The sequence below is a fragment of the Erinaceus europaeus genome, chromosome 6, assembly GCF_950295315.1.
Source record: "Erinaceus europaeus chromosome 6, mEriEur2.1, whole genome shotgun sequence".
Lineage (NCBI taxonomy): Eukaryota > Metazoa > Chordata > Mammalia > Eulipotyphla > Erinaceidae > Erinaceus > Erinaceus europaeus.
Window position 1 is genome coordinate 20,317,854 of NC_080167.1, and position 17,154 is coordinate 20,335,007.

A 17,154-nucleotide genomic window follows, 5' to 3' on the forward strand; every position below is an offset into this window, starting at 1 on the left:
AAAGCTAGCTAGCACATAATCCCAAGTATTTGCCACCTTCAAATAAGAATAATGTTCTTGTTAAGTTGTACTTTCCTGGGTAATTCTCTGGGTTTTCCCCAGCCTTTCTTGTGGAAATAAATTTATCTTTTCCAGTAGCATGATGCCAGAATGACCTGTTTGCTCTCCTGCCAGGGGATTTTGTGTGTGGTCATCCTAATGGCATGCTGGTCTCTGGGCTCTAGATTAGAAGTAGAGACTTCAAGCTCCTTAAGGCCTTCCTTTGTCATTCATGGTGTCACTTTGGACCCATCTTGTTGCTCAAAACAAATCACAATTGTGGCTAAATTCACTGTAGTAAAGAACCAGACCCCATGCTTGACAAGAAGTACAGCAAAGCCCTGTTGTAAAGGGGTTTACACACCAGCAGGCATCAAATTTCAGTCCATTAAATAGTTTAACAGAGGATACAACTGTAAAAGCAGAAGTCACTTGAAGTGCTTGCAACTAGGTAATTTAATGTAGGAACTTGGACCCAAAATAGGGGGATAAGCCCAGCATCTTGGAAAGACTCAGATCCACACAGGTCACTCACCTCCCCCAGGTCATCTATGGACAGGAATGGATATTGTATGGGATACTTCATGAATATTCTTCCTAAATCCTTTTTATGTACACCTAAAACACAACCAGCATTATACATTGACCTCCCCCACCCCTTAATATTCCTAAACCATATAGCTATCACTTGTTTTCCTTCAGAACCATGGCAGGTCAGTGTGACACAGCTTTTTTTTTTAAATTTTATTAGTGATTTATTATTAATTTACAAAATTATGGGGTAACATGGGTGTAATTCCACACCATTCCCACCACTAAAATTTTCTGTCCCCATTCTGTCCATTGGAAACTACAGCAGTTCTCCCAAGGTTACATATATAAGTTGACTATTGTTTCTATAGCTATCTTTCTCATTATATATATTTGGCAATTTTTCTATGGTCCTGCCTCTATTCCTTTATTTTTTTTAAATTTAATTTATTTGTAAAATAAAAAAATAGAAAATATTGACTAAACCATAGAATAAGAGGGATGAAATTCCATACATTTCCCACCACCACAGTTCCATATTCCATCCCCTCCATTAGAAGCTTTCCTATTCTTTATCTCTCTGGAAGCATGGACCCAGGGTTATTATGGTGGTGCAGAAGGCAGGAGGTCTGGTTTCTGTAATTGCTTCTCTGATGGACATGGACATTGACAGGTTGACCATTACTCCTAGCCTGTCCCTATTTTTTCGCAGGGCTCTGGAGAGATGGGGTTCCAGGGTACACTGGTGAGATTGTCTGTCTGGGCGAGTCAGGTTAACATCATGGTAGCATCTGCAAGTTGGTGTTTGGAACATATATTCCTTTGCTTCCTCATTTCTTGTGGGACTTGGTTCAGTAGTTCTTGTAAGATAGGGTTGATTGTGGCAAATTCCTTTAGTTCTTGAATATTTTAGAAAACCTTTATTTCTCCTTCATATTTGAAGGATAATTTTTCAGGATACAATATTTGTGGTTGGAATTCCCTCTCCTTTAGAACTTTGAATATGTCATTCCACTCTCTACTTGCCTCTGGAGTTTGTGAAGAGAAATCTGATGAAAGTCTTATAGCTCTACCTTTGTATGTAACTTCTTTCCTTTCCCTAGCAACCAGCAATTTTTTTTCCTTGTTGTTGATTTTTGATAGTTTTACAATAATGTGCCTTGGCATTGGTCTTTTTGTATTTATAAATCTGAGTGATCATTCTGCCTCTTGAATGAGAATGTTCTGATGGTGCTAAGTGAGGGAAGTTCTCAGCTAAAATTGCTCTGAAAATGAACTTTGGCCTTGTCCTCCTCTTCAGATATACCTATCACTATTATAGTCAATCTTTTGATGGAGTCTGCAATTTCACAGAGAGTTGTTTCAGTCTTTCTGAACCATTCCTCTCCCTCATCTTTGAATTTAAAGAGTGGGATGGCTGTATCTTCTAGATTGGAGATTATTTCTTCTGAGTGTGTGGATCTACTTCCTAAACCTTCTACCTGGGCATGGGTTGCAGTTAGAGTGTCTTTTACTCCTTGGAGTTCTGACTGAAGTTCTTCTTCCAAGATCTGAAGATTCTTAGTGATGTCTGTTATAAGTTCCTTTCTTGTATGTTTTATTCCATAGTAACATACTCTTTTAATCCGTGGTTAATTTCTTGGAGAGAGCTTATAATGAGCTCTGTGTAGTCTGTCTCTGAGAGTCTCTCTAAATCTGTAATTCCTTGGATTTTCTCTGTTTCATGTATGTTTGGCTGATATGGCATAATTGCTGTTTAGTTCTGTTTCTCTGCTTGCACATTCTTTGGTGCTGGTTATTTATGGGTAGTTGGTGCTGTTGTGATCTCTAGGTTTCTCTTGTTTGTATGATCAGTGGCGGGTGGGATGGGGTTCCAGAGTGGTTGCTTTGGGTTGCCTTGTGGTCACAAATGCCCCATTTTATGTTGTGTCCTTGCCTTAAATTCAGAAGGCTAAAACCTCCCTGAGTCAAAGACTGAATGGTTTTAAACTCCTGTCTCTTATCTTCCAGCACTAGGAACAATGTTACTTGTTTGCTGCACTTAAAGTGAAATTTCCAAAATGGCACAGCTCAGCACCTGCACCACCCAGAGATCTGATTTGACTTTGCTATTCTTCAATCTGCACCCACGCCCCTTTTCACCCAACAGCATGTGAGCCCCCAGTTGAGGCTGCAGAACTTTCAGATATAGATTACGACTTCAGTTGGGTCTCTTGTTGTATTTATTTGTTGTTTTGGGAGAAGAGGTGATTTGGTCCCAATTATTCCATGGCCGTAGCTCACACTTGACCTTAAAACATTACTCACATGCTCTCAACATGTGTGTCCTTGTCTCTGAAATGGGAATATGTATTCTGGTCTCACAGGGTTCTACACAGTACAGTTCTTTGTGAAGAGTAATGTTCATGCTTAACACACCCCAGGAGCCTGGAATGTAGAGGAGTAAGTTTTGACAACTAATCTGCTTAATAAAAGCAACTGGGGATGGTAGAATGGACTCAAGTAACTGGAGTAAACATGGACCAACTGGGAGTTATTGTTAGTGGAGGAGATAAAATATGGAAGCTTCTAGTCCTTCTTGACCCCTCTTATATAATCCCCACTCCAACTCAAGGAACTCCTTTCCTGGAATTCTTTGGTTGCATAGTTAAGGGATCACTGCACTTGTACATTTCCTCTGGCTTTCATTTTCCATACTAACTGCAATTTTCCTAAGGCCATGGTTTGTGTAGAGCTAACACACCATGAGTATGTGCAGTATGAATTCTCATCAGATAACATATTAGCTGAAATTCAGCATAATTATGAGGTACAGCTGCTGAAATGATCACATTAGTTTAGGTAGCATGTACCTGGATGCATCTATTCCCAAGGCCTAGAATCCTTTGTGGATCCCCAGTTACTATGGCAGGCTTCCCAGTATCCCTACAATGGGCCTTCTCCCAGGAGACATGCCCTGACTCTGTCCCTTCAGACTGAATTGGACTAGATCAGTAACATGTTTGTCAAAGATTTCTTTTGCCACTGATACTAGTCTTCAAAAGTGACTCCCAGAGATGGTGGAGAGAGTAGTGGATGTTTAAATACCCTCTTTGGTAAGACCTCAAAGATCCCCAGAATCAGGTGATTCACCGTTCCATACCTCACACTCTACTTAGTATAAATGACTGAGTATTCAGGGAAAGAACTCCTACTGTGTTCTGCAAGTCCCAGGACATGTGTCCTTAGTAGGAGTAAAATATGCAAGCTCTGCCTAGTTAATGACCAGAAGAAATAACTGCAGTAGTAGTAAGAGTTACTGATTGATGGGCCATTGCTATCTGTGTGCACCAAGCTCCACACATATGTTGTTTCTTTTATCCCTGCCAACAGCCAATGGGTCGACTTGTTCCAGATAAGGCAGTCAATTCTTACAGAGGTATAGTAATCTTCAAACCTGGCTGCATTAGTCACCTGGGGGCCCTTAAGAATTTCAATATACATATCCCACACCAATGACAAGTGCTCTAGAGTAGAACTAGGTAGAGCCTTAGAATTTTCCAAAACTCCTCTACCAAATAATTTCTGATTTTCATAAAAATTGATAAATGATAGGTTGAGTACCTTAGCCTAGACCTCCCCATGCACAATAAACTAAAGTGGATCTGATTTCATAGTTTTTGGTGTGACCCTTATTCAATACAGTTGCTTCATAAACCCTAAGAAGGAAAGCTAAAACTCATTTAGAATTAAGATAGTTGATGGTAATGGAGAAAATTTCTATTTCAATATGGCAGTGATTTTTTAAAATTTTTATTAGTGTTTAATAATGATTAACAAGACTGTTAGATAACAATCTTGGGGTTACAATTCCAGAGTTCCCAGCACCAGGGTTCCATGTTCTATACCTTTCATTGGAAGCTTCTTTGTTCTTTATCCCTCTTGGAATATGGAGCAAAATTCTTTATGGGGTACAGAGGTGGAAAGTCTAGCTTCTGGAATAGCTTCTTCACTGAACATGGGCATTGGCAGGCGGATCCATACCCCCAGGCTGTTTCTATCTTTCCATAGTGAGGTAGGGCTCTGGAAAGGTGAGACTTTGGAACACGGTGAGGTTGTTTGCCTGGGCAGGTCAGGATGGCATCATAGTGGCATCTGCAACTTGGTATCTGAAAGACAGAAAGATGTAAAGCAGGAAAAATTGTCTAATAAACAGGAACCCAAAGGTATGAATAGAGCAGCTGAAATTAAGGGTCTTTGTGTGGAAAAAAGCTAGGAAGTCTATTTTAGGTATGTTACAAGGGGCCCATGACTTTAGTCATTTTTGCCTGAGCCTAATAGCTAACATGCAGGTGGACTAAAAAAACTGTCTGGAAAAATGGTGTCAGAGTTTAGAATAGAATGCAGTAGTTCTTGACCTGACCACCCATTAAAATCATTGGAGCTGGGGGTTGGGCAGTGGCGCAGTGTTTTGAGCGCAGGTGGCACAAAGCGCAGGGACCAGCGTAAGGATCCCGGTTCAAGCCCTCGGCTCCCCACCTGCAGGGGGGTCGCTTCGCAGGCAGTGAAGCAGGTCTGCAGGTGTCTGTCTTTCTCTCCCCCTCTCTGCCTTCCCCTCCTCTCACTTTCTCTCTGTCCTATCCAACAACGAACGACATCAACAACAACGATGACCACAACAAGGCTACAGCAACAAGGGTAACAAAAGGGGGGGGAAGGCCTCCAGGAGCAGTGGATTCATGGTGCAGGCACTGAGCCCCAGTAATAACCCTGGAGGCAAACAAAATAAAATAAAATAAAATAAACTCATCGGAGCTTTAAGCATGCAAATGTCTTCAGACTCTGATTCTGCTGCTCTAGGGTAGACCTGGGTCTTGATAGTTTTTCTTTAATCTCCCCAGGTGGTCATAACATTCAGCCAAGGTTGAGAGCCTCCGTTTTATCAGGTGGGAAGATGGGTTGCTTCTATGGGAACTGCAGTTATCCTTTGAAACACTGTCATTGGCCTTTATATGGTTTTCATTAAAGTATTCTCTTTGCTCATCCTTTTATTCATTCATTCATCTGCTCCTGTAAGGTTGTGGACTTTGAATACTTCTATAGAAAGGAGATAAAAAATATCTTTCAGTCAAAACTCATAATCTAATCCAAGAGTTCCTGGAAGCAGGCCAAGCTTCAGGTACTGTTCCATTCCTTCTGCCTGCCACCATGCCCCGTGAACTAAGGAAACCTGCCTGTTTACTAATTGCAGACAGCATATTTGAAAGAACTGTCTCCATGGCAAGTCAGATTCTTCCTTGCTGCCCTTATATGTTGAAGTAGGGAGGTGTTGGTTTAAGCAGTCAGTGTTCCCCCTCAGCACTTTGAATATGATATTATCACTGAGGAGAACCAAGAATCGTAGAAACTTAGTTTTTGACATTAGTGGTAGGGTCCTGTTTAGAACTTATTTTGCATGAAGTTCTAGTCTAGTAACTTTCTTTTACTCTTACCCATTCTCTGTCTTTTTTTCTCTATGTCTCCTAGTCATCTGTGAAATCCCCCTTTACTTTGTCAATCAACGCAAGGTGATTTGAGTTGCTTGCAACTTGCAGCTGAAACTGAATCTACTTCAGAACCATGGAGAGAGCTCAGAGAACTCCAGGGCATTGGTGTTGACACTGGGGTCAATGGGACTTTCTAATAAATAAAGCCTTTCTCAAGGGGAAGTATGTGTCCTTTGCCTTCATGAAATACACATGAGGTAGAATGAATAAAACAAAGCCTGGACCAAATAATTCTCTTCTCCTGAAACAGCTTTGCTGTTATAAGGTTGATCTCTTCATTTTGTTAGTCTCATTTCTTTCAGCACGCATTAAGCTGTCAACAGTGGCTGATAGCTTCGAAGCTAAAATCTCTTGCACCCCACAATGGGAAAGTAAGGTCCTTTTAGCTTCTTAACACACACACCCTAGACTCCATTTTCTTACAAGATCAAGTTCAATACCTAAGAGGTTTGGCAAATTGAGTTTCCAGTGGTCTAAACTTTATTGTAACTATTGAGGGAATTTATTTGCTTTTAGTAAGAGCATTTTTAAGCCAATTTGAAAATTTCTTTCAAGAGTTACTGCAATAAATCTATGCTATTGATTTATCAAGTAGTGGTTCTTGGGCTCTCTCTGAAGTCACTTAAGTGTTTAAATTCCCCTTCTTTATAATTCCAACAAGATCACCAGATCACAGAGGCGAGGGTGGTGGACTCCTGACCCCTTCTAGGCAAATACTTAGCAGAGATTTCAGAGATAGTAGATACAGAACTGCAGACAGATTTTCTTCTTTTCTCAATATTCATCTGCCAACACGATGGATCATGCATCTGCCAACATGACGGATCATGCTATCATATCATATCTGCAAGGGACAACCAAGATGTCAGTACTACTGTGTGGAAATCTGCGTGGATTCCAGTTCTTCATAAGGCGGACAATAGGCATCTCTGTCATAGCTCACTCTCAGGAAACTCTGCACCAGCCCTGAAGGGGACAGGTTTTACAGGTGACTAAAGGCAACTGAACCTGTAGTCACTGGGCATGAACACAGGGTCAAATGCTGCTAAAACCAAGTACAGCTAAGATTTTTTTTTGATGTTGACTAATGCCAAGATCTAGTCTGAGTGCACTGGACTTATTTGCTCATGTATTTAATCATCATGTTAACTCTCTGAAATGGAGAAGATTAGAAATGTTCTTTACAAATAGGGAAGAGGAGGTAGAGCTGCCTAAAACTCCCTAGGCAGCAACTGGTAAAGCCAACAACTAGTCTATTTATTTATTTGTTTGTTTGTTTGTTTGTTTGTTTTTCTTTGCCTCCAGGATTATTGCTGGGGCTCAGTGCCTGCACTACAAATCCACTGCTCCCAGAGGCCATTTTTCCCATTTTGTTGCCCTTGTTGTTACCCTTTGTTGTCATTATTTTTATTGTTATTGCTATTGTTGTTGTTGGATAGGACTGTTGTTATGCGGGCCACGGAGAAGAGAGAGAGGAGGTCCGGAGCAAAGAGGGAACACAAATCTTTATTTGTGCTGGCACCTCAGAGTTGGGTGCTAGAGAAACAGGTTGGGCCACGTGGAGGTAGCGAAAATGGCCGCCTCACAATAACCTTTCCTGCATCTGAACACTGAAGTGAAGTGCTGGCAAGAGAGCAAGGTGCGGAAGAAGAAGGGCTTTTATAGGAGCAGCTTTCGCAAGAATGGGAAGGGGGAGGAGTAACCATAGCACTCCAGGATAGGATAATAACTCTCGTGAGAATGGGAGGGGGGAGGAGTGACCAAAGCACTCCAAATATCAGGGATATAGACAATGCCCTGAGGGCACAACATGGCGAAACAGGCACTCTGAGAATGTCCCAACTCTCACGGGAACTAGCAGTAGCCTGAGGGGACAACATGGCAGATGCGACTGCATCTGCACAAGTTCCCGGCATAGGACAGAGAGAAATCGAGAGAGAGGAAAACAGAGAGGGAGATAAAAAGATGGACACCTGCATACCTGCTTCACTGCCCCATAAAGTAACCCCCCTGCAGGTGGGGAGCCGGGGGCTCAAACTGGGATCCTTAATGCCGGTCCTTGCGCTTTGTGCCATGTGCACTTAACCCACTGTGTTACCCTCCAACCCCCTCTTTATTTTCAATGTCATTTTTATTAGTGATTTAATATTGATTTACAAAACTATGATATGACAAAGAGATTAATTCTTTACCACCCCCCCACACACCAGAGTTTTGTGTCCCCATTCCCTCCATTGGAAACTGAAGTAGTTTTCCCAAGGTTATAAATATGGGTTGACTTTTATTTCTACAAATATATATATCCAAATTTTCCTATGGTCCTTCCTTCCCTTTCTTTTATTTATTTAATTTATTTTTTATTATTTTAAATTATTTATTGGATAGAGACAGTCAGAAATTGAGAGGGAAGGGGAAGATAGAGAGGAAGAGAGACAGAGACTGCTTCGCCACTTTTTTTGCAAAGCTTTCTCCCTGCAGGTGGGAACTGGGAGCTCAGGCCCTGGTCCTTGTGCTTTGTAACATGTGCGCTCAACCAGGTGCACCACCCCCCAACCCCCTCCCCTTCCTTACAAAGTCACACCTACACCTATTGCCACTTCTGAATGTTCTTCCTTTTTTCCTCTTCTCTCTCTGGGTCCTGATGGAATTGGAGTTCTGAGCCCTCTGGCAACTAAACTCTTCTGTACACACACTCCCTAGCAGTTAGTGCTGAGACTTTGCCCCGATTCATGCTTTTTCTGGGCACCGCTCACTCCCTCTCTGGTCTCCAGGTGTCCAACTTCCCTGTCGTGTAGTGTCACAGATGTGCTCTTAGATGTGTCTCCTCTGTTCTCAGTTCTGGTTACAGTTGCAAACAGGAGGACAAAGAGGAGAAGACCCTTCCATGGAACCAAGTCAGCAAAAACCTGTTTTGTCTTTTGCTCCTTCCAGAAGCAACAGCCTCTTCAATGAGGTCGTGCAGATGAACTTTGAAATAGCCAGCTTCAGCAGCCTGTCGGGGACCCAACCCATCACCTGGCAGGTGGAGTATCCCCGGAGGGGCACCACAGACATCGCTGTTTCTGAGATCTTCATCAGCCAAAAGGACCTGGTCGCCATCGTGCCCTTGGCCATGGTAAGATGGACCTGATCACTGAATCTCATCTGCAGCATCCTAGTGCTTCCCACCTTGCCTGGGAAACTCACCATGATCTTTGTATGAGATGTTTACTTCATAATGTCTCACCTTATTCTGCATAGAAGTTGCTATATTTTATTCGCCCAGCCTCTCTCAGCTTTTCTTATTTTCCCATGACTTTTCTGGCAGTTGCCATATGTCCTCCTGGCAAATTTATCCTCTAATTCTGTTTCAGTGCACCATCATCTCTTCCTCTTTTAAAATAGGGAAGCCTCTGGCCACTGTGTATATTCATTAGTCGGGATAAGTCTGCCAAGCTGATCCAACAAACAGTCCCCAACCTCAGGTACCTACTGTGACCTGCATTGTTCTGCTTTCTAATCCCAAACTCAAATGCAGGGACTCTGCTACAGGCAGTCCTAGATTAGAAGCAATACTTTAAAGGAGCTACATTTGAGACATGTGGCCCTCTTTGCCACCATGGCAGTTTCAGAAGCACAACAACTATACTCTGAAGTATTGCTAGGAATTCTCCCTCATAGACATGGGCTCAGCGTGGATTTCCTAAAGCTGATTTCTGGTTGGCATTGGAATCAGGAGGCTTCATTGCCAGTGGATAGAGAAACAAATTGATTAAGATTCCTTGTGTTACATGGAACCAAGAGAAAGAGAGACTAGAGCACTACTCAGCTCTGGCTAATAGTGGTCCTGGGACCTCAGAATCCCAGGCATGAATGTCTCTATGTTATCTCTCCAATTTCTAGTCCTTTAACTATCTCGAACTTTTTCCTTAGCATTTATTTTTAAAAAATTAAATCCATTGTATACCTAGTCTGAAGAAGGTAGGAACCCCTGTTTCCAGCAGGTGTGGGAAGAGGCCCTTTCACCCCAACACTGTCTGAAAGTCCCAGATTGGACAATCTTCGAGGTAACAAGTTATACTCAGAATTTTTTTTAGTGATTTAATAATCAATAAGATTGTGGGATAAGAGGGGTACAGTTCCATACAATTCCCGCCACCAGAGTTCTGTGTCCCATCCTCTCCATTGGAAGTTTCCTTATTCTCCATCGCTGTGAGAGTATGAACCAAAGATCTTTATGGGGTGCAGAAGATGGAAGGTCTGACTTCTGTAACTGCTTCTCTGATGGGCATGGGTGTTGACGGGCCAATCCTTACCTCCAGCCTGTTTCTATCTTTCCCTAGTGTGGCTGGACTCCAGGACACATTACATACCTTGCAGTGAGTGGGGTTGTAGCCTGTTGAGGTCTTCAGGGTTTCTGGTCAGAGCTGAGAGATGTGGTCTCTTGTGGTGGTTTGAACTATGCTGCCCCTCACAAAATATGCTAATGTTTCAGCCCCTCCCCTCTCTTTTTAAAGTATTAATAAATTTATTTTTTATTTTTGGTAGGAAAGAAAAGTTGAAATGGAATGAGGAGATAGAGAGGGAGAGAGAGGAGGCTGGGTGGTGGTGCACCTGATTGAGCACATATGTTACAAGGTGCAAGGACCTGGGTTCTAGCCCCCAGTCCCCACCTGCAAGGAGAAAGCTTTGTGAGTGGTGAAGCAGGGCTGTAAGTGTCTCTCTGTCTATCTCTTTTTCTGTTTTCCCCTTCCCTCTCGATTTCTGACTGTCTCTATCCAGAAAATAAAAAAAAGATAAAGTGACCAGCAGAGGCACACCTGGATAAATGCACATGCTACAGTGCTCAAGGACCCCGGTTCAAGCCCCCAGTCCCCACCTGCAGGGGGAAAGCTTTGCGAGTGGTGAAGCAGGGATGCAGGTGTCTCTCTGTCTCTCCCCCTTTCTATCTCCACCTTCTCTCTCAATTATAATTCTCTATCCAAAAATAAAGCTATTAAAAATATTTTTTAAAAAAGATAATTAAAAAATTAAGAATGTTTAAATAAAATGAGAGAGGAAGAAAGAAAAATACCTGCAGCACTGCTTAGTTTATTATGAAGCTCCCCAACCCCTGCAGGTGGGAACCGGAGACTTGAACCTGGGTCCTTGCACATGGTAATGTGTGCATTCAACCTGCTGCACCACCGCCCAGGCCCCCACCCTTTTCTTTTTTTTTTCCTTTTTATTTTTTTTCCTTTTTTATTTAAGAAAGGATTAATTAACAAAACCATAGGGTAGGAGGGGTACAATTCCACACACTCCCCTCCACCCAATCTCCATATCCTACCCCCTCCCCTGATAGCTTTCTCATTCTCTATCCCTCTGGGAGCATGGACCCAGGGTCATTGTGGGTTGCAGAAGGTAGAAGGTCTGGCTTCTGTAATTGCTTCCCCGCTGAACATGGGCGTTGACTGGTCGATACATACTCCCAGTCTGCCTCTCTCTTTCCCTAGTAGGATGGGTCTCTGGGGAAGCTGAGCTCCAGGACACATTTGGTGGGGTCTTCAGTCCGGGGAAGCCTGGCCGGCATCCTGATGACATCTGGAACCTGGTGACTGAAAAGAGAGTTAACATACGAAGCCAAACAAATTGTTGAGCAATCATGGACCCAAAGCTTGGAATAGTGGAGAGGAAGTGTTAGGGGGGTACTCACTGCAAACTCTAGTGCACTTCTGCTTTCAGGTATATGCTCTGCAGTAGTTTATGGATACGTGTGAACATATGCTCTCTCTCACAGAAACTGGTGTATATCTAGGTTTTGGGACTTTGTTAGAAAGTGAACCACCCGAGATGGAATCAGAGTATACTATAAAAGGAAAGGTCTCACCCGAGCAATGAAGCTGAAGGGTTGTCATTCCACACGTGAAGTCTCTGGACACAGTCTGAAGTGAAGCATGTTGAGGTGGCAATCATTGTGTTGGTTAGGTTGTGATCGGCAGATGCAATATTATTTGATATGGATTGGGAGAGGCATACGGGAAAGTGGGCCCTATACAATGGTTCTAGGACTGGGGGAAGTAGAGTCTCCATAGTGGAGATGTGAGGTTCCTGCTGTCTTAGGGCTCAAAAAGACAATCTTGGCCAACCGGATACAGCAACATATCAAAAAGATTGTTCATCACGACCAAGTGGGATTCATCCCAGGAATGCAAGGCTGGTTCAACATCTGTAAGTCAATCAATGTCATTCACCACATCAATAAAAGCAAAGCCAAAAACCACATGATTATCTCAATAGATGCAGAGAAAGCCTTTGACAAAATCCAACACCCATTCATGCTCAAAACTCTACAAAAAATGGGAATAGATGGGAAATTCCTCAAGATAGTGGAGTCTATATATAGCAAACCTACAACCAACATCATACTCAGTGGACAGAAGCTGAAAGCATTCCCCCTCAGATCGGGGACTAGACAGGGCTGTCCACTGTCACCGTTACTCTTCAACATAGTATTGGAAGTTCTTGCCATAGCAATCAGGCAAGAGAAAGAAATCAAAGGAATACAGATTGGAAGGGAAGAACTCAAGCTCTCACCATTTTCTTTAACCCCTTTAGAAGTGGGATCTTCACAACTACAATTTAGTTAAGAGAAGACCCCAAATGCAGGGATGTCTGTCCTCCACGGGGACTCGTTAGAGGCTTATGGGAAAGAATAGAGAGACACTGACTGACACACTCCAGAGAGGAAAGGCTTGAGAGCAGCCCACGGGATCTAAGAGAGAGGCAGAAAAGACCCTCCCTTGAACCTTCAGAGGGAGCATGACCCAGCTGACTCTTTGACTTTGAACTTACAGCCTGCAGAACCACAAGCAAAAACGTGACTGCTGTATTATGGGTGTGTGTGTGTGTGTGTGTGTGTGTGTGTGTGTGTGTGTGTGTGTGTGTGTGTTCCTCCAGCAATATCTCTGGGGCTCCAGAGGGTCTTTTTTAAATTTTATTTCTATTCAATAGGACAGAGAGAAATTGCAATCGGAAGTGAGGGATTTAAAGAGGGAGAGAGAGACAGACACCTGCATACCTGCTTCACCACTTGTGAAACATCTGTAGGTGGGGAGCAGGGGCTCAAACCCAGGTCCTTGCTCAGATCCTTGTGCATAGTACTATGTGTGCCTAATCAGGTGTGCCACCACCTGGCCCCCTATGGTGCTTTCTAAGGCAGCCAAGGACACTGTTGCCTCGTCACTTCTCCCCATTACCTACTTGTCCATAGGGGGGAGGTCCATTCTATTCATAGCTCTTGATGGGGAATCTGTTCTCCAAGGGTCCCTTCTCTCTAGGTTCCAGTACCAAGATCTCTGAGCAATCCTGGGGTCGCTCTTTGGTCTTCTCTGCCATCTCTGCATTCAGATGTGGGGCTAGAGGGCTGGATGGTAGTGCACCTGGTAGAGCACAATGCACAAGGGCCCAGGTTCAAGCCCTTGGTCCCCACTGGCAGGGGGAAAGCTTCATGAGTGGTGAAGCAGCGCTATGGGGGTCTCTCTCTCTCTCTCTCTCTTTCTCCCTTCCCTCTCAATTTCTGACCATCTCTATCTAACAAGTAAATTAAAAAGATAACAATAATAAATAAAAATATGCGAGGATGGAAAGAGTGTGAACAGACAGGTGGTAGAGGGACAGTTGGGCCCACCTGCCAGTCTGCAAGAACTGGATGGATGGCTTCACTGTTTGGGGGCGGGGCAGGAGAAGAGTGCTTGAAATTCCTCTGAAGTCAGGAACAGTGAAAAGGAGCATCATGGAGCCCAGGGAGATCCCCCTTGACTGAGAACTGAAGAATATCATTCCCAAAGACCATTAGACTATTCTCTTGTCTTCCAGAACTTCCCACCCTGCTCTCCGAACTCCTTTTCCATCTAGAACTGTGTCCATTTGTAGTTCTCTGAGAGGATTTTAAAGGACGGCTTCGACGCTGGAGGGCAATTGAAAAGTGTGTGTTCAGTTGAAAAATAACTAGATGGGTTGAATAAGTATTCCCTTGTCACAGCGGGTGATTTACTTTGGAATTACATTTGAAAAGATTCCTCCTTCCAACAAGCAGAATAGATTTCTGTCTAGAAAGCAAATCTGTGGTTCGTCCAAAGCTGTTTTGACTTGGTAGTAACATTTTTCAGGGTTGCCAACGAATTATCTTTAAAAGTGATCCTGCCACAAAGAGACTGCTCCAGAACTCTGAGTGTTGTCAGAATTTGTACCAGAATCCTCATGATCTGGACTTGGCTCCCTCCCACTACACCCCCACCCCATCCCTTGGTAAATGTGGGGGTTGGTTGAGCAGACCCTAGGATCTTTCCCATGTGTGAACTTTTCTCTGATTTCACTTACGAACTGTTTTCTAGTTGGTTTTGTTATTGTTTTGTTTTTTGTTTTTATTGCCACCAGAGTTATTGCTGGGGCTTGGTGCCTACACAATGAATCCACTGTTCCTGGTGGCCGTTTTTTTTTTAATTTATTTCTTTATTGGGGAATTAATGTTTTACATTCAACAGTAAATACAATAGTTTGTACATGCATAACATTCCCCAGTTTCCCATTTAACAATACAACCCCCACTATGTCATTTATCATCCTTCATGGACCTGTATTCTCCCCACCCACCCACCCACCCCAGAGTCTTTTACTTTGGTGTGATATGCCAATTACATTTCAGGTTCTACTTGTGTTTTCGTTTCTGATCTTGTTTTTCAACTTCTGCCTGAGAGTGAGATCATCCCATATTCATCCTTCTGTTTCTGACTTATTTCACATAACATGAATTTTTCAAGGTCCATCCAAGATCGACTGAAAACGGTAAAGTCACCATTTTTTACAGCTGAGTAGTATTCCATTGTGTATATATACCACAACTTGCTCAGCCACTCATCTGTTGTTGGACACCTAGGTTACTGGTGGCCATTTTATTTGACTGGACAGATGGAATTTTAGAAGGGGTAGACAGAGAGGGAGAGAGGAAGATGGACACCTGCAGACGTGTTTCACTGTTCATTAAGCTTCACCCCTGCAAGTGGGGACTGGGGGCTCAAACGCAGGTCCTTGTGCATGGTATGGTAATGTGTGCATGGTAACTGGGTGTGTACCACCACCCAGCTGTCAGGCACTATTTTAATTTTAACTCAACCTTAATTTTAAATTTTTAGACAGACAGGGAAGGTAGAGAGAGATGAGAAGAGGAGAGGAGAGGAGAGGAGAGGAGAGGAGAGGAGAGGAGAGGAGAGGAGAGGAGAGGGAGAGGGAGAGAGACTACAGCGCCAAAACTTCCTTAAATGAGGTGGAGGCCAAGCTCGAACCTGGGTCATATACATGGCAAAGCTGAGTATTATTCAAGTGAGCTATTTCACCAGCTTCTGCTTTCTAACTTCAAAGACGATATAAGAGGTGGAGAACTTCCTGTTAAGTCTCCCCCAAAACTCCTCTCCCATAGTAACATGAAAAGAGTAAAGTGGAGCTGGTTGGCAGCTCATGAAGTAGAGCCCACATGCTACCATGTACTAGGATCTGGGTTCAAGTCCCTGATCCTCACCTGTAGTCGCAGAAACTCCACCAGTGATGCAGTAGTGCTGCAGGTTTCAGTCTCTCTCTCACTCCATCTCTCTCTCTCTCTCTCTCTCTCTCTCTCTCTCTCTTTCTCTCTTCCTTTATCTCTCTTCTCCTATCTAAAAGAAAAAAGAAAAGAAAAATGGCAAACAGGAATGGTGGAACCCTGGCAGGCACCAAGCAACCCCCCCCCCTACACACACACTGTGATAACACTTGTGACAGGAAAGAAAGAAGGAAAGGAAGGAAGGAAGGAAGGAAGGAAGGAAGGAAGGAAGGAAGGAAGGAAAGGAGGAAGGGAGAGGGAGGGAGGAAGGAAGGAAGGAAGGAAGGAAGGAAGGAAGGAAGGAAGGAAGGACGGAGGGAGGGAGGGAAAATCCTGGACAAGAAAGCTAATAGGAAGGACTCACTATCAGTACTTTCTTCTGACCCTGCAGACTGGGGCTGGGGATGATGCAATAAAAGGGGAGCCCCAGGAGTCAGGCTGTAGCTCAGCAGGTTAAGTGCAGGTGGAGCAAAACACAAGGACTGGCTTAAGGATCCTGGTTTGTGCCCCCGGCTTCCCACATGCAGGGGAGTCGCTTCACAGGCAGTGAAGCAGGTCTGCAGGTGTCTATCTTTCTCTCCCCTTCTCTGTCTCCCCCTCCTCTCTCTATTTCTCTCTCTGTCCTATCCAACAACGACGAGATCGATAACTACAACAATAAAATAACAAGGGCAACAAAAGGGAATAAATAAATAAATATTAAAAAATAAAAAGGGGGAGCCCCAGAGAGAAACCGCACACTACATTGTTGGTAGTGACCTGCTCTGTGTACCCCAGCTTCTCAGCTTCCCTCATATCCACACACACCACCAAGGCTACCGTCCATCTACTATCTTCCCTAAAGAGAAGTTCATCTCAGAATTAAAAGCACCACCATGTGAGTTCACTATTTGTCTAAAGGGCTGTGGGATCTTGGACAAGTGGCTTGACCTCTCTGTGCCTTGATTTCCTTCTCTATAAAATTACAACAGAAATAATATTAGACTCAGAGGACTGTGCTCAAAATACCTTGCCAGCTAGTCAGTCTCTGTGCCCAGTATACCACTTCAATTTTTAATATTTATTTATTCCCTTTTATTGCCCTTGTTGTTTTATTGTTGTAGTTATTGTTGTTGTTATCGATGTCATTGTTGTTGAATAGGACAGAGAGAAATGGAGAGAGGAGGAGACAGAGAGGAGGAGAGAAAGATAGACACCTGCAGACCTGCTTCACCGCTTGTGAAGCGACTCCCCTGCAGGTGGGGAGCCGGGGGGGGGCTTGAACTGGAATCCTTAACATTGGTCCTTGTGCTTTGTGCCATGTGCGCTTAACCCGCTGTGCTACCGCCTGACTCCCACCACTTCAATTTTTATTTGAATTTAATTTGATTTATAAAAGTATGAGATAACAGGGGTATAATTTTATTTATAATTATAATAATTATATAATTATTATAATATAATTATAATAATTATAATAAATTT

The 17,154-nt window shown here is 43.3% G+C and overlaps 1 protein-coding gene across 1 annotated transcript in view; it reads left to right on the forward strand.

The window, feature by feature from the left end:
- TMEM132C (transmembrane protein 132C) overlaps positions 1-17,154 on the forward strand; it is a 388,356-nt gene that overhangs the window by 298,734 nt on the left and 72,468 nt on the right. Inside the window, exon 4 of the mRNA XM_060193293.1 lies at positions 9,027-9,210. Coding sequence (XP_060049276.1) covers positions 9,027-9,210 — 184 coding nt within the window. The remainder of the gene's footprint in view (positions 1-9,026; positions 9,211-17,154) is intronic.